This window comes from Mauremys reevesii, linkage group 7 (assembly GCF_016161935.1).
Source record: "Mauremys reevesii isolate NIE-2019 linkage group 7, ASM1616193v1, whole genome shotgun sequence".
Lineage (NCBI taxonomy): Eukaryota > Metazoa > Chordata > Testudines > Geoemydidae > Mauremys > Mauremys reevesii.
This window is the reverse complement of record NC_052629.1, coordinates 5,883,610-5,906,444: the sequence shown is the minus strand read 5'-3', so window position 1 is coordinate 5,906,444 and position 22,835 is coordinate 5,883,610. Positions and strand designations below refer to the sequence as shown.

Below are 22,835 nucleotides of genomic sequence, written 5' to 3'. Positions count from 1 at the left end.
GCCATGCAATTGTAAATACCACTAAACTCCCTCTTTAATAATTCATGCCATTACTTTCCACTGGACGCCAAGACACATGGGATGCATTCATAGGGACCACACAGGCACATCTAGGGAGCCACAGCACTGTATGGGCATCAGTTTGGTGGACATACTTGCAATGCTGCCTGGCTCTGGATAGATATAGCTTATGTGGACATACCCTGTGCTTCTATATAGGGTCCTTCATGGGCTACATTACTGGACCTACACTGTGTATCCATAGAGCCATGCATGTGATGGATAGAGGCTGGATTTCTGTAGGGTCATATGGATGGATCTACATTGTACATAGGATGAACTGTACAGGGTGGATCTATATTATACAGTGTGGATCCACATCGTACATGGTCCATAGCGCAGTTAACAAAAATCGAATATCTCCAGATGTTCCTCTTTCCATGGAGACGTTGAGTGACAAGTGAGAAAACAAAGAGAAAAAAATGAATTATGCTGGCTTTTAAATATTATGGGCTGCAAAATCTTCAGCTGGCAAAGATGTAAGCTGGTAGAGGGGGTGAGTGAGCGCATCAAATAAAGTCCCTCAGCAAGTCCTTGAGCGCTAAGCGGCATAGGTAGTGACAAAAGAAACAGAGATTTGAAGAAGGAAAGAGCCCCACTCAGGCTCCAACCCTTCCAACAAATAGATGGGGTGGTCTGCACTAAGGTCCTTTGAGTGTCTGAGCAAACCATTCATTGCTGCTTCATCACCCACTTGGATACATTTGGGGCTGTCAGCCAGCTGATAGCATGACCGGGCCTCTACCTGCAGCAGGGATAGGCAACTTATGGCACATGTGCCGAAGGCGGCATGCGAGCTGATTTTCAGTGGCACTCACAGTGCCCGCGTCCTGGCCACCGGTCCGGGGGGCTCTGCATTTTAATTTAATTTTAAATTTTTCTTAAACATTTTAAAAACCTTATTTACTTTACATACAACAATAGTTTAGTTATATATTATAGACTTATAGAATGAGACCTTCTAAAAACATTAAAAATCTATGACTGGCACACAAAACCTTAAATCAGAGTGAATAAATGAAGACTCAGCACAACACTTCTGAAAGGTTGCCGACCCCTGACCTACAGCATGTCCTAGTGCTGATATTGAACGACTACAAAACAGTGTCCCTTTCAATGAGGTCTCTGTGCTTTCCCCTCAGGTGGTGATGGTATGGACTCAGTAACGAAGAAAACCAAACGGGATGGAACAGAAGTCACCGAAAGACGTAAGAAAAGCTTTTAAAACAAAATCTCATCGTCAGAGATGGGCCCCAACCACAAAACCCAGATCCGAACACCCTGAACTTTAGAGGGGGTTAGAATTCGAACCTAGATCCAGAATTGAATTGTGCAGCTATCTCAGGTCTCAAAGCCTGAATCTTCCCACAATGTGGAACAGCATGAATTTCTCAGAGGCCACATCGTACATTCTGGCGTGTAACCCATGCCTGTTTGGTGTGGCTCTCTGTCCCCCTCTAGTGGCAGCTAGACCAGCTAGAGATTTATGAGTCTGCCACACCCTTGGCTAAAAGAGAGGTGACTTTTAGCTTATGCAGTAGAGATGGGGTAGACAACAGATGGATCGTGGCCAAATCTGGGCCTCCAGATGCTTTTGAACGGATCCAGAAATCTTTTTATTTACTTATTATTATCATTATTGTTATTACTATTTTTTCATTATTTTCTCTGGAGTCTGGACCTTGACTATACCTTGTCCAAGAAATTTTGGACCTTGAAAAAAATAGTTGACTACCCCTGCAGTAGAGGCTAGTATGTTAAGCTCCAGAGATCCCAGGTTTGATCCCAGCCAACAATGACCGGGGTCTAGCAGCATTACAAGTGAGGGCTTATCCAGGGTATCAACTGGGAAGTCTCTGAAGCTCGGGATGCATTTCCTCAACTAGGGGAAGTACGTAATCCATGCATGCTTGGTGTGGCGCTCTGTCCCCCTCTAGTGGCAGTGAGACCAGCTAGAGATTGATGAGTCGGCTACAGCCTTGGTTAAGAGAAAAGTGTCTTTTAGCCCATGCAGTAGAGGCTCATGCGTTAAGCTCCAAAGGTCCCAGGTTTGATCCCGTCCGATGACGACCAGGGTCTGCCGGCATTACAAGAGCATTTAGAGGGCCCTTTATAATTCACCACAGAGATAGCCTTGGTGGTTGAGGCACTCTCCACTCTGGAGACCTGAGTGCTGATTCTGCCACAGACATTTTGTGTGACCTGAGGCTTAGATGTTTCAGTGCTATATCTGTAAAATTAACATAATAATCCTTCCCTTTTTCACAAGGGGTTGTTGTGAGGCCAAGTTGATTAATGTCTGTGAGGAACTCAGCTACTGCAATGACAAGCACCAGAGAAAAGCATACAAACAGAGTGTGTGCTACCACAAAGCTGGCTGGAAAGCCATTATTCCATAGACATGAAATAAAACTTGCACCTTGCTTGGCTAGATTTCAGGGCCATAACCTCACCGTTTTCTTTCCCCAGTTATTACAGAGTCAGTAACCACAAGACTGACGTCCTTACCACCAAGTAAGTAGACATTTTACATTGTGCTGTCCATCCTCAGTGGTGTGTGTGTGTGGGCACATGCGTGCAATTTATGCGTGTTGGTGCGATTTTCACAAGTCCTCATGTATCAGTGCATCAGCCTCAGAGAAGCACTGTGCAGGTCTGAGAACCCCTTGCCTCCCAGAAAAAGTGCTTCTTGATCATTAGAATAGACAGGGTTTGGGGGTCCATTTGAGTGGGAAAGAAAGGAGCAAGGGATAGTCTGTGAAGGGTCCTAGACCAGATCTATCCAGGGATTACGCCAGGGTACAGGGTTCCAGAGCAGGAGTGGCTCCCAGGGATGAGGCTGAGAAATGTTAGGCCCATAGAAAACTAAGGACACCCAAAAAAGAAAACCAAAAAAGGGTGCCACTGGCTGGGGATGGGACAAAGACAGAGTGGCTATGGGGTGTGCTGATTTAGCTCATCTCCACAGCAGCTGCCACGGGCAGGGCTCCTGTATCTCCCCCAGCTTCTCTTCCACCAACAGAAAAATGTCTGTACTACAGCCTATGTCAGCAAAACGTACGTCGCTCAGGGCTGTGATGCTTCCACCCCTCTGAGCGACATCAGTTATACTGACATAAGCGCTCGTGGGCGCAGCGCTATGTTGGCAGGAGAGCTTCTCCTACCGACACACCTTCTGCCGCTCGCAGAGATGGGGTTTCTATGCCAATGGGAGAGCTCTTCAAAACATGCACTGTCTCGGCACAGCTGCACTGCTGCAGTGCTGTAGATATGGACACGACCTTAGGGAGCACAGCGGCAGCAAAACCTGTCTTCCCTCAAGGTGAATCCCCTCGGGGCACATAAAGGGTCAGTTATTCCTCCCTTTACCATCCTGGGTGAATCTTGTGTGCTCTTGGGACCTGCGTGCAATTGGTTGATAAGAGACTTGCTGCAACCAGGATGGAAAGTGAAGATGATCTGAGCACTTTCCTTGCTGTGGCAGCTGGAATGTCAGAGCCCGGAGAAAGAGAAGAGGTTCCAGCTGGCTGGCTTCCCCAACACTGATAACTCCTTCCAACTACTGTACATGGTTCCAAAGACACCTCCTTAGCCACAGCCCTGGCTCTGTAACGGAGCGTAACACCAGCTTCGGGTGCCTGGTGGTGCCTCATCCTGCAGCTTCTTTTGCTCTTATCCTCATCTCTTCTGGCCACAGAAAATCTCATTGTGTGCTTGTCTCTCACAGAAGGAGGGAGCGGCACAGGGCACAAAACAGCCCACGGCGGAGGGAGTGGAATGGAAAAGAGGACTTTCACCCATGGCAGCAGCTACGTGACTTCAAGTAGGTAGCGATGAGCTGGAGAGTGAGTGAACAGAAAGCAAAGGCAGCTTCACAGGGGTGGGGCGCAGGGGCAGGGACTGGGTCCAAGCCAAGGGAAAACACAGAAAACATTCATGGGCAACTAGTGAGAGCACTTTCTGTGCAATAGCCCCACCCCTACAAGGTGCTGAGAACTTTCTGTTCCCGCTGGAGTCAATAGGACAAGTGCGGCACCTTGTAGGATTGGTCACGGTTTTTTTACACCCAAAATTTCCCATCAGAAAATGCAGCTTTGTCAAAATTGACGCTTTCCATGGGGAAAATGTCATTTTCCATGAAATTTTTCCGTTTTCCTCTCGGAAGGATCAAGAGAAGTGTCGTTTCCACATGTTGGAGTTTTGTTTAGTTCGCAAACGCTGCATTATTCTTTCTGATGTTTCAGTTCTAACCTTTGGGAAATTTTTTGTCTGGCGAACATTTCCAGCATTTAGACTTTTTGTTCTGGTTCAAAACAGAAAATCACCTCAAAATTTCCCATGAAAGGCAGATTCCGTCTTTCAAACTGCTCGAGCACTTCGAAAGGTCGGGCACCAATTATCTGGAGATTTGCTTTCTGTGCCACAATCACATTTTCTAAAGGCAACTGTGCAGTATGTGGAGGGACGGGGAGGAGTAGAGGAGTACCCCTGTCCTGGCCCTTGCTCATTCTCTATTGAGATCCCTAGGACAAATTCTCTATGCGCTAATGGAAAGATGACGTCCACTGTCACCCCCACTGATCCCCATGAATATATCATGCTCAGTCACAGCTGACACTCTATTCTGTGTTCTGACTCGAATGCCAATGTTAGAATTCACACAGGGGTCAGGTCCTTCCACACACCACAATCAGTGAAAGAGATGCGGGCCTGTCTCCCTTCTGCTGCTGCTCCGATGTGAGTAGGAAAGGAGCCCTCTCGTAAGCCTGGATTTAACAGCATCCAAGTTCCAGACTCCTTGTTCATGACTCACGTTCACCCCTATGCTAGTTCTCCAGGAAGCAGAGTAACTGAGCAACGGCAGAGTAAGGAAACAGGTCCTCATTCTGTCAGGGGAGCAGTCTCACAAATATACACACCGTCTCTTGGATTTATGGATGTTTTCCATTTTCATTGCCCCCATTTCATGGAGCTTCAGTTCCATCAGCATCCCCTACTTGCTGAGATCAACTTAGCAATTTTTGTGTCTGTGTCACACTGACCCTTAAATTTACAAAGAACAGGAGCACTTGTGGCACTTTAGAGACTCACAACTTTATTTGAGCATAAGCTTTCATGGGCTACAGCCAACTTCATCAGATGGATAGAATGGAACATATAGTAAGAAATATATATACATACAGAGAACACGAAAAGGTGGAAGAAGCCATACCAACTGTAAGAGGCTAATTAATTAAGAAGAGCTATTATCAGCAGGAGAAAAAAAATTTTTGTAGTGATAATCAAGATGGCCCATTTTAGACAGTTGACAAGAAGGTGTGAGGATACTTAACATGGGGAAATACATTCAATATGTGTAATGACCCAGCCACTCCCATTCTCTATTCAAACCCAGGTTAATGGTATCTAGTTTGCATATTAATTCAAGATCAGCAGTTTCTCCTTGGAGTCTGTTTTTGAAGCTTTTCAGTTGCAACATTGCCACCTTTAAATCTGTTACTGGGCCATCTTGATTATCACTACAAAAGTTTTTTTTCTCCTGCTGATAATAGCTCATCTTAATTAATTAGCCTCTTACAGTTGGTATGGCTACTTCCACCTTTTTGTGTTCTCCGTATGTATATATATTTCTTACTATATGTTCCATTCTATGCACCTGATGAAGTGGGCTGTAGCCCATGAAAGCTTATGCTCAAATAAATTTGTTAGTCTCTAAAGTGCCACAAGTACTCCTGTTCTTTTTGTAAATTTAAGGGTCAGTGTGACACAGACCACAAAAATTGTTAAGTTGATCTCAGCAAGTAGGGGATGCTGATGCCACAAGTACTCCTGTTCTTTTTGCGAATACAGACTAACACGGCTGCTACTCTGAAACCTTACATTTACAGGTGGGCCTGAACCCAAACCAACCCACAACCCTAGCCAGATTCCAAGATCTCCCATCTATGGGGATGTGTCTGGTTGCTCAAACCTGGGCACAAACCTGCTCCTATTGATGTCGGTTGCAAAACTCCCATTGGCTTCAAAGGTAGCAGGGTGTGTCTCTCTACAAAACCACAGATATAAGCATCCCCTGAACTTTGGAGAAGCTCAACAGAGCCAGATCCAAACTTTGTGGCTTTAGCCCTTCACTAGCCCTAACCTACCTCTGCAACTCAGTGTGAGGTCCATCCATGCCAACACAGAAGAGTATAGGGCACCACTTTACATCTATGAGGCATTATCTTTACTTTCTGAGGGGCTTTTGTTTTACCTATAGGTGGAAGTGGTCGAATGAATTCGTCCTCCTCCTCCGGCTACAGGCAAACCCCTTCTCCCTGCTCTACTCTCCCCAAATCACCTGGCTCAACCTTCGAAAGAAAAACCTACGTCACCCGCAATGCAACATATGAAGGTATCATAGAATCTGTCATAGAGATGGGGAATTAGAGGTGCCCTGCTAGGTTGTCTTGCCAGTTCCAACCTGCAGGATTGTCCCCTGGAGCATAAATCCCAATAGGGGACAATTATGGACTAGACCACAAGGATGCACTTTAATGAAAATTACCCACAGAGTCCTATTTATAATTATGGTCATCCAAATAATGTTCATATCTTATTGTGGTTGGAGGATGACAGCAGCTCATCGGTATAATACTCAGTAGTTCTTTTTAAATGGAAATCTTTGTTACCCCATCGCTGCCAATACTTAAGACTTGGTAGATACGGACATGATATATTAAACAACCTCTTAATGACTTTGGGGCATAAATATTTGGCAAAGCTTTAACATGGAATCTTTTCTTCTTCTGCAGGGAGCTCCAGCGCAAATTCTTCTCCTGAATTCCCTAGAAAAGAGTTTGGTATGTTCTTATATTACTGTCACTGCGAATATCAGGCTAAGGGCATGCATGTTGGCTGCTCTATGGCCTCTGGCATGACACATTACTGGAATACATGAATCAATAAAAATAATGCCATGCACATGATGAATTGTGGGGAATAACAACTCTGGAAAGTCTGCCCATTGGGAAGGAGTTCGCAATGTCTTATTATGCCCACAACTTCTCCTCTGCTTGGGGCTTCTCATGCAGCCAGTACAGACACATACCTCTCTATGACATGAGTGGAGTTACTCCAAATTTATATTAATGTAACTGAGAGCAGAATTTGATCAGTGTTTGTCTTTAAAGACCATTTCTATAGATGCTCTATTGTAAATCTGCTATCCCCAACTTTGTGCTGGTGATCTTCACTTTAAGGGGAGAGCTCATTGAGTTTCCTGCCCCTCAGCTGAGTATTAGCACCCGTCAGTGCAATCCAGGCATTATTATTATTCAGTGAGATATTGTTGTATGCACACATCCCCTGGTTCTTTTCCAAGTTGGCTTCTGATTTACCATCAAGTTTCTTGATAGGTCATTAGGGGCATTCGCCAACCGTGGATGTGTTGAGGGAATTATTAGATGATCCAGAAGTACTAAGAACTGTATATTTTCAGTTAAACATGCAGTGACCTAAGTGATGGTAACCTAAATATTTGGGGATTCGCGTCTCCATGCCATGCCCCAGCTAAACAGAGCAACTGTACAACTCACATAAGAAGCTTCATCCCTTGCATTACTTTTCAAATGTGTTACAGTTGATAGAGTCTAAAATTGCTTTTCTCTGATTGGCTTTCACAGCATCGTCCAATACCAGAGGGCGGAGTCAAAGCCGAGGTGAGTTGGAATATGCTTTTTGGTGACCCCTTGTTCCTCCTCCTGCTTCTCTGGACCAGTCCCTCGTCTGGTGTACATCAGTTTGGCTCCAGGGAAGTCAATGGAGCTACACGTATTTATACCAGCTGAGGATCTGGACCCCTGAGATTTGGGCAGTTGTACAAACAAGTGCAATGAACAAAATGGAAAAATCAACAAGGTGAAGAAATCAGGAGTGGAGGATGTGAGGAGTTCTTCATAAGGATGAGCTGGGGAGTTGGACAGCTGAGGGTGTTAGAAATAGGCCAAAGAGATTTTCATCTTTAATTCAAAGCTGGGCCAAGGTCATGATCCAGGTTTTGTGTCCAAAATCTGTCCGCACTCTCTTTTCCCTCTCTCTGTCTTATGTACACATCACTTTTAATAAATCTATCTATCCATCTATCTATCTAGCCATTCATCCATCTGTATATGACCCCATCACTATAATAGCTCCAAAGTATTTAAATATGGAAATAACAATAACCTCCTTCATCTTCCTTTCACTGAGATCTGTTATATGAGACAGTAACTACATTTCCCTAAGAGGTATGCCCTAGTGGACGGGATGGCTAGGAAATCAATGAAGCAGTGTGGTCCATTTAGACACCTTCTTGTAAAAACTTGATTTGCTTAAGCTGTTAAATAGAATTTCCCTCCTTTTCTTTTGCTAATTAATCAGCCGTTTGGGGAAAAGTTGGATATAATTGATACCGAAGAGCTTAATTTATATTCCCAGCTGGTGAGAAAGCAACAATACAAAACATTTTACCACATTCATATGAGCTGTGGCTATAAATCAAAGGGCATTGTTACGGCTCCTCCAGGAGAGCTTAGCAATTGCCAATTACTTCTACCTGAGATTTTTGCAGTCTCTCCCAGCATTCTAGAAACCTGAGATCTCTGGGGAATCTTCCCACACATCATAAAGCAGACACAGTAGGATCATGCTCCAGCTTTTCATATTGCTTCAAAAAAATAGCCCCAATCTATCATCTTCTCCACGCAACTGCCAAAAGAAATGTTTCTTTCTAGTACACACACTGTTAGGTTGCATCTGGAGGAACATGTGTCAGGCAGTCCGGCTGGCCAGCTGGCTCCTGGACCACCAGATTTAAAGTTTGTTTCAACTCAGTCAGTTTAACCCTATATTCTCTCATGCTGGAGAGTAAAACCCAGTAATAAAACTGCCTTTTGCAACCTGGCTATTTTATTTCAAAGCACTTTTGGATCAAGCAGAACCCAATAAAAAATTATATGGGAAAGTCTTCAGGAAATGAGCCACTAGAGAAGTTGTCAAATAGTAACAGACCAGTCCTTACACAGGTAAATCTCCAAGTGAAGAAAATGGGAGTTTTGTCTGAGTGACAGCTGGAAGGACTAGAGGCCCAATGCAACTAGTCATCTTTAAAATTCAGAAGTCCCTTGTGACTCTGTTTGTTCTCACATTAGGATAATGTAAGAAACTTAATTAACTAATAGATGTCAATGAGAATATTCATGTGACTAAGGGCTCCAAGATTGGGCCTTATATTAATGTCACATCTCCCTAATGAGGTAAAGATGCTATGCAATGTAACAAAAATCAGTGTGTTATGATTATTTATTAATATATTTATATGGTACCAAGAATGGCTAACAAAACATTGTGAAAACTTAAAGGGCAATACTTCTCAGTGGGAGTGAAAGTATCAGAATCTGGCCCAAAAGTCAAAAGCTACTTCTAAAATTCAGATCGATAAAATCAATCCATCAAGCTGTGCAAGCTGCCCAAAGCTAACAGGTAATAATGTATACAGGCAGTGAGAAATGGGGAATTAACTTTTGCAGCCTGCTCATGGCACCAGTTCATCTCGCTCCGTATTCATGACCCTCTTTTCTTGTGCAGAGAGCGAAATCCGAGTACGACTCCAGAGCGCGTCTCCCTCGACCAGATGTAAGTGTCCCTGCTGTTGTTTGAGAGTGAACGTGGGGGCCTGGTTTTCCCCTCCTAAAGGGTAGCCCTCAAGAGCCAACTCTGATGCTGACCATTTTGGCCTTGAGGATATTTCTGCTCTTACTGTCCAGTGGCTTCTCTGGGGCTGAGCACTCAGGGTGTCACATGGGGTGTCATAAAATGTGCGTGCGGAGATGAGAAACCGCCTCCCTTCACTCTCTGCAAGTAATTTTAATTTAAAGTGTGAAGAGTGAGGAAGTTTGCTGTGGGCTAGACCTGTATTTTGCCAGGGCAGTTTTATTTAGCCTGAATGAGTCGCTCTTGGGTAGAATCATTTTGCCAATTACTCCTCTCTTCACGAAGGCCCCAATCCTGTTCCCATTGGAGTGGCTGGCAAACTTCCTAATTGAGGTCAATGATGAAGGACCCTAGGTCCTCACTGCTGACTTCAGTTGCCTCCCTATGAAAGTGAGGGGCTTTACAAGAGTTCTTTGGTCTTGGTGTTAGTGCTGTGCTGTTACTAGCAAGAGCCTGCACTCTTGTGGGTGCCTCTGTACCCTGCTGAAAAGTGCATTCGATTAGGCAGGAATTTGTGCATTAACAACAACAGAGCACATCATAAGCAGGTTCAGCGCCTTGCACATCCTAAAGAGTTGCCAGTGTTCAGTGATACCCCAGCTGGAGTCCCAGAGATATCCGTACCTCCTTCCAGGAATCGGGGGCAGTGCTAGGCCCAGAAACTACCCTTCTCACGAGACAATCAGACATGATTAGACGATAATTTCGTAGAAAGAGATGGGAAAGTCATACTGAGGATTCCGCTACCCCTCAGCCAGTTTAGGATTTTGCCCTGGTGTATATCCTCTGGTGTTTTATCCCACCTAATCCACGTTCAGGGGGAAGTGCTGGAGATGGGACAGCCATTTGCCAAATGCAGAGTTCTAAGGAACTTTGGGAAATGGCCCTGTTTCCCGCTGGACACCACTTCTCTTACACTTGTTAAAGTATTAAGAGCATCTCTGGTTGCAGGCTATATTGGGTGGTGGCTTTGGGTTGAGTCTGGACATCTGTTTTCTCTGCCAGGGACGGAGCTGGATGATGTGAAGCGTTTGCTGAAGGGGAGTCGATCGGCCAGCGTCAGCCCCACACGATCGTCATCCAGCACTCTCCCCATCCCCAAGAAAGCTGTAGTGGAAACGAAGATGGTGACTGAGAGCTCCCAGTCAGGTGATTTGCAGAGGGGTGTTAGCAATGCCGGCTGCTCAGGGAGCGGGGAATGATTCATTTAAAGCATGTGGCTCGTGACATAGAAATTCCAGCCAATTCTTATAAAACTAAAGAACAATGTCAGGAACAATTCAGGTTAAAAATGTTTGCCGTCTTTTCCAGAGTGTAATAACAACGCAAAAAGGGGAGTTACAGGGATGCCCAGATACTGCCCAGAGCAGGGCCATAATTACCAGGGCCCCCTTAATTTTCATAAAACAGAGCAGATTCCAGCTGCCATCGTCTTTAATTCAGAGTTGAGGCTGATGGAGTCTAAAGCCCCAAGCAATCCACTCTCTGTCTTGCTCTAAGCAGCAAGATGGAAGTTACCACAGGCCACCCTGTAGAATGTCCTACATTTGGCCCAATAGTCTGCCCCTCACCAACCCCACATGTTCATTGGTCAATGGAGCAATGCGAGGAACGAAAATGGGCCAATACATCATCTTTCATTCGCATACCCATCCCTGCTATAGTGCTTTAGGCATCATGGGTCAAATTCACCCCTGGTGTAATACCACTGAACTCTACCAGTGTTTAACAGAACAGATAATGGCTCAACTCTCATATTTATCTGGGTGCAGTGGTTCAGATACCCTACTGAGGAGCTGACTCACCTGGTGTCTTTCCTAGTCGTTCATTAATGATACAATAGTTGCCCATGTGTGGAGGTGTTATAGAAGAATCCGGGGATCCATATCCAATGTTGATTTTCTCACCAGGATGTGGACTGAAATGTGTGTAGTTTGTATTCTGGCATCATCATATGTGCCTGTGGCCTGTGATTAAACCCTTGAGGTGCTTTGCAAGTGGTTACAGTGAAGTGACACAAATTCAGGCAATCTCTGTACTTGTCCAGTGGATTCAAAATTGGCTTGGCTAGAGTGGGCCAGGTGCTGATCTCAGTTACACCGGTGTGAATCTGGAGTCACTCCATTGAAACTGAGGGAGTGACTCCAGATTTGCACTGGAGATCAGGACCTGATCAGAAACTGAGATCGAAACCTGGCTTTGTGTGTCCTCTGCCTCTGAGTAGGTGGTCTGATTTCTGTTACCAGAGCCTGCTCTCACTCAGCCTCATTACTGTTTCCTCTCCAGTGTCGGGGACATACGACACAACCATACTGAATGCCGCCCTCCCTCCGTACATGTGGTCCTCCACCCTGCCTGCAGGGTCTTCCCTTGGCAGTTACCACAACAACATGGCCCAGGGCTCTTCCCTGGTCAACACCATGTCCCATTCAACAGGATCAGGTACAGTAACCGCCCCACCCCCTTGGCCACTTGTGCTGACAGGGCACAGACTGTGGGGACCCCCTTTGTCCTGCTGCTGGTGTTTTGTGCATGGGATGAGGAGATGTTGAGGGCAGGGGAGGGATAGTGGAGGTGGGAGCAAATGCACTTGATTGTTCTCCATAGATTTCTGCCTCCCTGTGCCCCCAGAATTACTTCTGCATTGATTATGCTTTGAATCCCTTATTCATGAAGATCAAACGTCCACAGTGCCTGGTCCTGTGCTGCTGAGCTTTACCACTGACTTCAATGAGCTCAGAATCAAGCCTCTTAGACAAGACAACATTGGATTGGAATATGGACAGTGTTTGAGTTATTACAGGGTTTGGATTCCACATTAGGACTATTGGGTGTAATCCTGCATTCCTTGCACATCCAGAACTCCCACTTCAGTCAGTGAATGCTGGGACTGAATGTTGTGTCTCAGGCCCATTTCTGAATGTCAGGAAGTGTCGTCCTCAATGCCGCTGTTTTCTAGCTGGGAATGGAACGGTGAAGAATCCTCTAAGGTTTAAAGGACTTGGCATCCTAACCATGTCCAGTCACTGTAACTTTTTTGAGATCAAAACCTTCTCCCTTTTTAAAATAGAGTAAAACAGAGTGTTTTGTGCCATGATTTTAGATTTCCCCCAGTGCGTTTATTGTACAGTTTCTATCAGAATCTGTTTTTCATGAAGGAATGAAATTTCCTACTGACCTATTCACTCTCAGGCTTTGGGGGGTGAGCCATCTGCCTGGATGCGCTGGGCTCTCATTTCTCTGCTGTGCCAAATCGTCTTTTTCCTCCTCTTGCAGTGTTTGGCGTCCCAAATAACCTGGCTCCCGGCTCTCCCACTCTGAACACAGGGCTGAGCAGTTCCTCAACAGGTCAGACTTCTCTCTTCTTCCCTTCTTTGTTTCATGGAGCTCAGCACATCAGCTGAAATGTCTAACAAAAAGACACCTAGATTACCCGCTCTGTTCATTCTTTGTGCCGCGTCCTGATCTCAGTCACGTCAGCATGTCCTCCTGGAGTAACTCTCTTGGCTGAAGTGGAGTTACTTCAGCCTTTGCCCTGTGTCATTGGCATTAGAAAGTAGCGATGGAATATTTTGGGGGGATGGAATATTTGGGGTCTCAGAAGAAATGTCATTTATTTGGAAAGCATCTGTTAGGCCAATTTGTCTATCCTTGTGAGACAAATTCAGGATTGTGTCCTATAGGAAACTCTCAAATGTTTCATTTCAAATAATTTGAACTTCCACTGCTTCCCTAAGGAGTAAAAATGAGCGTCTGTCAGACCTTGCTGTTTCCTGATGTTCAGACCAGTACAGTTCCCTTTGCTCAATCCCATCCCATTACTCCTGACTAGACCCTCCTACATAACCCTAAACATTTCTCTCCTTTCATGGTGTCTACACCTTTCACATACTCGGTGTGGCTATCACATTGCCCCTCGGCTCACCCTTAGCCAGTCAGTGAATGTAACCCTTTCTTTACGAATCGGTCCCTCCAGAAATCCATACACAGCACAGAGACAATGGCAGGTCTCTTCACAGTCTGTTTAAGTCTAATGTTCCAAAATGGCCACCTTTATTTATCCTGAGCTGACCATGGCTTCCAGGACAAGGTGATATCGGGGGCGGTGGGGTGATGGGGCAGTTGTGGAAGGGAAAGTGACAGGTGTGCAAAATTCCTATTGAAGGTAATGAACACAAATATGTATGAAACATTCAGCTGGCCAGCTGAGTTCATTTAGAGTACCCAGGGGGGTCGTCTCAGGCCTGCTACTCTACCTTTGCAAGCAGCAATCACTGTAATTACTATTATTTTCATTGGTCCTAGTTTTTGTTTGTCCAAATGCCAGTTGCAATGCAGACCTCTTGTTATTCACCTCAGGGCATTTTTCTTTGCAGTGTTTGGTGTTCAAAACAACCTGGCTCCAAGCTCTGCAGCCATGACTCATAGTGCAACCACGGCCTCCACAGGTCAGTGACATTTTAATCATAGAGAGGAGACGCTGGGTAACTGATCTGCAGGGCTTTGTTATGCAGTGGCGCTTCCCAAGTCCCAGTAACTCCTTAATGATCAAATAATTCACATCAGGGGCCTTTCCCAGGCTGCACAGTCTAAAAGACAGGACAGTGCAAAGAACGGAATCAGTGCTTTACATGAAATGGAATTGGGATTGGAATCGAGAAGAAAATGTGTTCAATTCTAATTGCTCCTATTAAAGAAAGATGAACAGCGGTTCCCTCTGGCAATTTTTCTGGTGTGTCATATGGGATGGGATGGGGTGGTCCCTTCAGCCCTGCAAATGTGAGGTCCAACTGTCAGCACACAAGGCAAACAATGAGCCCACTCCTGCATGCCCTTAGTCACTGGGGAAGCTCTTACCTGAGCAAGTTGTCCCATACACTTTGCAAAAGAACTTTTCACATGGGCAAAGTTGCAGGATCAGGTCCAAGGTGTGTCTGGGTCAGTAACTCAGGATCCCTGGCCTCTTTCCTTTTGGGAACCATTCTATTTTTTCCCCTTCTCTCAGCCTGCTTCTTTAGCATTTGCAATTGTGTGGCTCTTCCTCTGGCTAGGAGAGCTCAAGCTCTGTGGTTTTAGTCTCTGCTGATTTCTGTCTTGCAGTATACGGAGTGAAGAAAAACACTTCCCAGAGCACTGGTATGGCTGGTAGTGGAGTGTGCACTTCAACTGGTGAGTCTGCAACTCATGGAAGTCCAGGGCTGACAGTATATAGCTGATGATTTGTGTGGGCAATTGTCCTCATGCAGGCAGATCATGGTTTGAAAGTATCGGAGGGTATGGTTGCAGCTGGTGTGGACATACCCAGAAGATTGCAGCCCATGTAGACATACCTAAAGTCACTTTAATCTAGCTAGCTCAGGTGCTGCATGTAACTGCAACAGTGTGTGCTTCAGCATTGACTGTACGAGCCGAGCCCACCTGGAACTCTGGGTAATCACACAGCTGCCCATGCTGAAGCTCGCACCGCTGCGGCTTCGCTGCTCCAGCACCCCACTAGTTAAATTAAAGCTTGCGACAGTATGTCTACTCCAGTTGCAACCCCACTCCATGATTATGGTGTAGACATAGTCTCGGATAGTCAGATTCACTCTCTTGGGCCACTGTAACACATGGAATAGCCTTAGAACAAATAAACACAGATCACTAACCAAAGTGTCCACCACATGTCACTCTTGCTGTTCACAAATGAAAACAAAGGCGCAGCAAGTTCAGTGCTAGGAAATCAGAGGCCTGAGTCTGACCTTCCCCATTCCACGGTCATGTTGGTGTAACTCAGTTGGCCTCACTGGCATTAATCCTGATTTAAACCAGAGTAACTGGAAGCAAAATCAGGCCCATTATCTTTAATATGGAACCTGAAATTTTGCAACGTTAGTTTTGTACATAATTTTGCAGCATTACTAGCCCCAAGAATTCAAAATTTAAGAGATTGGTTTAACAATCATGAGATTTTAACAAATAAATTCTGGGTTCTTTTGTTTTGCCTTCTTGTTTTTGAGCCTTTAGGATTCATGTTTTCAAACTTTTCTTCCCCAACTTTGAGTGCTAGAAACTTTTTTTTAATTACAGCCCAGCTTGTCATGTAATCACAGGACTCCAGAAGGTGGGGCTTTAAGAAAGCAATAAAATATTGCAAAACTCACAGGCAGGCAGCAATAACTACTCCAGATTCACACCAGATAACAGAGTAAAAGCAGGCCCATTATCTTCAATCTGAACTTTGTGCCAGTACATTTGCAAGTTTAGTTTTGTACTCCATTTTGTTAGATGACCAAGCAATTCAGTGGATCTACTTTCCATTTGCTTGGGAATGTATTATATGCCTATACCAAATCGTATATAGAGTTCTCAGCAGCAATCAGCATAAAGCTAGCATAAACAGAAAACCTGCTCAACACTCCTGCTCTTCTGCTAGCCAGAGGACTGATTGTTCCATAGCTCAGTGCTTATGGTATCCATATCTCCATCACCAAAGGAGCCTGGGCTTTACCAAACAGTTTCATTTCAGCTGTGGCTTGTCCACAAGCTTCCTCAGCAAAAGTACACTCTGTGTCTTAGCTGATATGGCTGCCTTACTGGAATATCGGAGTGCCTCACAGTCCTAAATGTAGTTATCCTCACAACACCGCCATGAGGTAGGGCACCGCTGTGATCCCTATTTTCCATGTGGGGAATTGTGGTACAGAGAGGCAGTGACTTGCCCAAGGTCACACAGGAAGCCTGTGGCAGAGCAGAGAATTGAATCCAGGTTTCCCAAGTCCTAGGATAGCATCCTAACCACTGGACCATCCTTTCTTCCCACTAACCAATCTCTCGCTCTCTCCCCCTCCCCCCCGCCCCTCTCTCCTTCGCACACCCCAGTTGGCAGCACTGTGAACTCCCAGAGTGACGACATCCTGCGTAAAGACTGCAAGTTCCTGCTGCTGGAGAAAGAGAACGTCCCTGCCAAGAAGGAGATGGAGCTCTTGATCATGACGAAGGACAGCGGCAAGGTCTTCAGTGCTTCCAGCACGGGGCTCAGTGGAAGTATGTTCTCCTCCCACCATCTCCCATGACATGCGTGCATGCTGGGAGCTTAGAAATGAATATTAATTACTGGGAAATAGTCCCAAAGGTGAGAGTCTGGCAGGTTCTGGGAACCTGCTATTGCAACCTATCTGGTTGTGGAACAGTCTGCCCAGGGGAGTGGCGAAACCCCTACCCCTTGGGCACATTTAAAATGACATTGAACAAAATCCTAGTACCACAGGGACTAAACCTGCATGAGCAGTGAGATGGACTCAGTGACCTAAAGAGGCTTTTCCATCTCTAGTGTTTTCGGCTCTATAACTTTATAAGCCACGGGAATGCAGAGTAGGCATCTGGGCGGCCATGACATCCCTTAACCACTTGAGGGCAGCCTCCCACACCAGGTACATGGGGACAAAGTCCATACTCTCCCTATGAAACTCCATGGAGAGCTTTACAAGGCATGCCCATTAGCCAGCTTGCTTGTAAAACTCAAGGGCTTAAAGACCAAGGGCCAGAACTATAGTTGGTGTAAATCCGCATGGCCCCATTGACTTCCATGGAGCTATGCCGGCTTACACACGCTGAGGATCTGGCCCAGTCTGACTTCTGGTAAGACCTATTTGACTCCTCTTTGGACTCCACACAGCGTCCTTTGCAGAAGACACCTTGAAGAGAGAAAAGCAGGGCTTCTCTTCCTCTTACGCTGCAGACTCCTACCTGAAATCTGAAACAAATGGTAAGAGACGGTCATTCTGGCACCAATCGCCTGTTTGTCCCAGCACACGTTCTCCTCACTATGTGTCAGAGCTTCCTCTTCTGCACCATCTGGGACAGCCTGCCTAGCTCTCTCCACCTCACCGGCCCTCCAGATCTCCTTTCCAGTCCCATCTGAACATATCCCTTGCCTGTGCCTCTTAATTTCCTCTCACTGCGTATTAGCCTGGTGGCTGAATGCATTGATTCACAAACCAGAAAGGGACCTATTCCATGTTGATGCTAGTTACAAAGTTAGTGGTAAACTAGGGATCGGGAATATTGTACAACCTATTTTTTTTTTAAAAAAGAACAGTGTCATATTATTAAGACAAAGTCAATCACATGCTTGACCTCTCTGCTTATATGTTGTATTCCCTTCCCCCCATCCTCTGTCTGTTTGTCTGTCTTTAGATTTTAAGCCCTTGGGGCAAGGACTGGAACGTCTTCTCTTCCTGGAAAATGCCTAGCACATTGGGGTGCTACTGGAAAGACATGCTAAATAATAATAATTAATAATAAATAATAAATGCCTTGTGCTGGCTTGTCACATAAGACTTGATTCAATGGTATCAGAGGAGTTACACTACTGGAGTGACACGGTGTTGAATCAGACCCCTGGGTGTGTAAAATGAGTGTGAATTATATGCACTGGGGTAAAGAGATGTGCATGTAGCAAGAAGTTACTAACGGGGGTAAACTGGCCCCTACTTGCACTTTCCAGTTAATTGCTTTTCCTGCTACACCATCCTCAGAGTGTGTAAATTTCACTTGTTTTTCAGACTCAAGGAATGCCAGCTCAGTACACCTGACGTTACATCACTTTCCTGCTTGCACCCATGTTCAGCTCAGCTTACCTGCCATATGCAGTTTGCACCAATTTTGTTCCACTATTTCCTGTAGTTTGTACTATTACCTGCTTGCGGCCTGGCATAATTTCATTCTATTATGGGAGAGCATATTGCAAGCAAGTACAGGTCTTAGAATTCTGCCTGTAATGGAAGTAACGGAGGGATTAGATGTACCCAATTTAGCCAAGAGAGGGATATCAAGGTGGTTAGAATAAAGCATTGTGGAATACAGCTTGTACTAAAGACACACTGGTAAACAGAATTGTATTTAGCTGTGTCCACATTCTCCTGGGTGTGGTTGGCCACTGTAAAGAAAGATAATTAAAATCTCTTTTATTGTTGTAACAACAGGAGGTCTAAAATCCGTGTCAACAAAGGACAAAGCAACTTACGCAGGTCAGTAGCGCTTTGAAGGTTCTTTAGTAGGAGGGGATATATTAAAGCATAGTTTACTTTCAATGGAAAAAATAATTACCCAGCTGTGATATAAATAACCTGTAAGTGATCAATGAAGCGGGGAGGCCATTTTCATAAGGGTTGCTGTTTTAGGATGAGCACAGTCTGCACCTGCAAAATTTGCACCCATAATTCAGTTGTGGGTGCAAATCTGAGTAGACGCACTTCTTGACTGCAGGGGCGAATCAAGTAGTTAGCAGAGCAACTATGCAGAGCTAAGGCTGCAACTCATTGTGTTGTCGCTGTGCAAGCACACAAATGTAGGGGCAACCAGCACCTGCGAACTCAAAGTCAGCAGTTTAAAAAACATTAGCCCTGTTGAAATCACGGGGAGTTTTGCCATTGACATCAGGATGGTCCGAATTTCACCCATTGTGTGCAAACTGAAGCGGAAAGGTTTTTCCGTAGCGCTGTATTTAATGGGCCTGCCCCTGCAGGCCTTATTCTCATATTGAAGTTGTTTCTTAACCTTGCTGTTGTCCTTTCCCACTTTAGAAATTGGAGGCGATCATGGAGGGGGAGGGATAGGGGCAGCCCCAGCTTGGTGTCCCTGTGGTTCCTGCTGTAGCTGGTGGAAATGGCTCCTGGGTTTGCTCCTGGCGTGGCTGTTTCTCCTTGGATTGCTCTTCGGACTCATCGCTTTGGGTAAGAGATCACAGCAAGAGCAGGCCAAATGATGGACTATATAGTTCAGATAGTAGATGGTTCAGTGATCTCCAGATGTAATTAGTGATTGGCCTGAACCAAACCCCAAATCTACATACTCCCCAAACGCTGAGGAAGTTCAGATCCAGATCGATAATGAAGGAAAGCAAAACCCTCCATCCAAACCCCCTTTAGAGGGGACAACACAGAGGGAAACAAAATAGTGGATGGTAGAGAAAATGTAGTAATATCTGTCCCATGCAATACTTTTTTGCAGAGCACATAATTAGCCTGTGAAGTTACTTTCACTGAGTGCTTAGCAGGGGTGAGTAAAAGATAAGACAAAGATTAGGATAATGAGAACAACAGATATATCAGACAGCATAAAAATAATGCGTAAGGGATAGAAACCCTCTTGCTTCAGGGCAAAAGCCAACCTCTAAGTGATCAGGGTTAGGAAACTTCTCCTCTGGGCAGCATAGGCGCGGGAACTAGGGGTGCGGGGGGTGCTGCAACACCCCCAGGTTTTGCGCAGGGTTCCACTCCCAGCCCCGCACCTGCCCTTGGCTATGGCCCCACCTTGGCCCCCTTACTTCTGTCCAGGTCCCCCCCTCCTGAAGACACGGCCCTGCTCCCAGCCCCAAACGGTGCTGCTGGGGCCCATCACCATCCGTGATGTGATCTGTGTCACCTCCCGTAAAGAACTGAACAGCGTTTGACACAAATGCAGCAGGAGGATACTTGGGAGTCCATCAGCTCTCCCATGCTTTACCAACATGGGTGCATGCTGTCCCCAGAAGCAGCCATGTTTGATCAACTTAGCTTTCAAATTTTCTTGGGTCTAGTATGGTTCAGTTGTGTGGATTTAGCTACTAACTGCGCATTTCTTTGTCTGTGCCTTTAAGTGGTGATTAGAGAGCCCTGCACTTCTCTTGTGCTGTCCATCAAGGATCTCAAGGCACTTGACCAGCATTAGCGGATTAGGCTTCACAACAGCCGTGCGAGGGATAGAAATCAGTATTGTTCCTGTTTTACAGATGTGTGGAATGAGGCAAACAGGGTGCATCTTCACTAGGAAAACAGTTGGGTCTTAAGTTGAGGTAACTAATGCAAGGTAAAATCCTAGTGAAGACAAGGCAGTGTGTCGTTTCCACGTGTATAAACAGGTTGAATTAAAGACTATGAATTAAAACCTTAGGCTTTGCCTCAGCCAACTAACTTGTGTGAACGCTACAAACTGTCTTTTCCACCTTAGGATTTTATCTCGTGTTAGTTAACTTAGGTTAGCAAAACCCCTATTTTCCCTAGTGTAGACGAGACCAGATCGGGGATGTAACTTGCTCAAGATCACTCAGGAAATCAGTGGCACAGCTGGGAGATGAATTTAGCTCTGACTCCCACTCCTGTGCTCTGACCACAAGATAATTCTTCCCCTTAGAGGCTGATAGGTTCAAAAGATGTCTTTTCAGTCCAATGGAAATCCCTGGTAAAAAGTTACCAGTTACAAGGAGCTACAAGATACACAGAATAACCCTACCCTATCCTCCCATCCCCTGCCAAATTCAGTAGCAACTGTTAGTTGACAAAGAACTTTCCCCTGCTTCTCCCTTTAGAAATAAATGTTATGGGGATCAACCCACCATGCCTTCCCCTTTCATGGTTTACTTTAATTTAACCTTTCAGCGGAAGAATTGAAGAAGCTGAAATCTCGTGTGGAAAACCTGGAGAAAACCCAAGCCAGCTACCTGAAAAATAATCCACACGATGGGGATATTAACCAACGGTACCGTATTTCTGATGACGGGAAAAGTCCAGACTATGCTACAGGTTTCAGTCATAAAGATCAAGAGGCTCTCTGGCTGTTTATGAGGAGCAAAATGGCTTTGGAAAGAGGACAAGGTAAGAAGGGCAAGACTCCAAGAAATTCCATGAGACTGGATTGCTAAAAGATGCTTCACCAGGAGAAAAAGGCAGATCCGCCATTTGCACTGTCCACACTGCTGGGTGATTTAAGATTGCAATTAGGTAGCAAGGAATGTCAGGGCCGCCCGGGGAGGAGGAAGGGGGCAAGTGGGGCAACTTTCTATAGTATTGCAACTTTTTTTTATGGAAGGGGTCCCTGAAATTGCTTTGCCCCAGGCCCCCTGAATCCTCTGGGCAGCCCTGAGAAATGTGCAACATGTTGTTACCAGATTCCATATATATTATTGAAGAAGAGGCAGATTCTGATCTCATTTACACCACTGTAAACCTGGAATAACTTCACTGGCTTTAGTGGAGTTACTCCAGATTTACCTTGGTGTAACTGAGATCTGATCTTTACTTCATTTCAGCCCCACCCTTGTCCCTGCAGTCAGATTGCACTGACAAATGTAAACCCTTGAGCCATTATCTTTCTCTCGTTTCAGATTTTCCAAATTCACTGTCTAACTTGCTCATGTATCAGAGGGGGAGCCGTGTTAGTCTGGATCTGTAAAAGCAACAAAGAGTCCTGTGGCACCTTATAGACTAATGGACGTATTGGAGCATGAGCTTTCGTGGGTGAATGCATCCGACGAAGTGGGTATTCACCCACAAAAGCTCATGCTCCAATACGTCTGTTAGTCTATAAGGTGCCACAGGACTCTTTGCTGCTTTAACTTGCTCATGTAAAATTTGCATTCACACAATCTACACTTACATTCGGAAAATGCAGAGATGCATGCACTGCCCATGCAAAAATAGATTTGCTTGCACAGATGAATAGTCTGAACATGCAAATGTTGCATATGCAAGTTTGCAGGAGCAGTTCAGGTGGCCATTTTTTGAAAACATGCCCTGTTCACTGTCCCAGATAAGTGGAAAGATTTGCAGAATAGTCTTTCTTCCCAGGTAAGGCGTGTGACTCCATATCTGAGTTGGCAGAGACCTTCAAAGTGCAGCACACTATAGCCAAATTATGAACCCTTCCTATTATGGGAGAGCATGTTGCAAGCAAGTACAGGTCTTAGAAAACTGCCTGTAATGGAAGTAGCAGAGGGATTAAATCTACCCTACTTATCCAAGAGAGAGATATCAAGTGGTTGTAAAGTAATGTTCCGTGTAATTATGAATCATACTTACAGCACTGATAAGACTTATCATTTTTAAAGCACTGCACAAAAATGTAACTGATTATTCCTTACAGCACCCCTGTCAGTATTTTACAGATGGAGAAAATAAGGTTACATGATTTGCCCAAGGTCAGAGAGTCAGGAATTGGATTGGCACTCAGAAAGCCTGATTCTCCTTCCTCTGCAGGAGATGAGTGCAGCTGATTTCAAAGGGAGTCACTCCTGTCAGTCTCGG

At 45.3% G+C, this 22,835-nt stretch overlaps 1 protein-coding gene across 1 annotated transcript in view; it reads left to right on the top strand.

The window, feature by feature from the left end:
- Positions 1–22,835, top strand: part of COL17A1 (collagen type XVII alpha 1 chain) — a 68,945-nt gene that overhangs the window by 12,321 nt on the left and 33,789 nt on the right. Inside the window, exons 2-18 of the mRNA XM_039482334.1 lie at positions 1,203–1,268; positions 2,530–2,574; positions 3,788–3,883; positions 6,320–6,454; positions 6,855–6,902; positions 7,725–7,760; positions 9,667–9,714; positions 10,798–10,941; positions 12,079–12,234; positions 13,069–13,140; positions 14,169–14,240; positions 14,893–14,961; positions 16,654–16,818; positions 17,450–17,539; positions 18,759–18,803; positions 19,359–19,508; positions 21,192–21,407. Coding sequence (XP_039338268.1) covers positions 1,214–1,268; positions 2,530–2,574; positions 3,788–3,883; positions 6,320–6,454; positions 6,855–6,902; positions 7,725–7,760; positions 9,667–9,714; positions 10,798–10,941; positions 12,079–12,234; positions 13,069–13,140; positions 14,169–14,240; positions 14,893–14,961; positions 16,654–16,818; positions 17,450–17,539; positions 18,759–18,803; positions 19,359–19,508; positions 21,192–21,407 — 1,642 coding nt within the window. The 5' untranslated portion in view covers positions 1,203–1,213. The remainder of the gene's footprint in view (positions 1–1,202; positions 1,269–2,529; positions 2,575–3,787; positions 3,884–6,319; positions 6,455–6,854; positions 6,903–7,724; positions 7,761–9,666; positions 9,715–10,797; positions 10,942–12,078; positions 12,235–13,068; positions 13,141–14,168; positions 14,241–14,892; positions 14,962–16,653; positions 16,819–17,449; positions 17,540–18,758; positions 18,804–19,358; positions 19,509–21,191; positions 21,408–22,835) is intronic.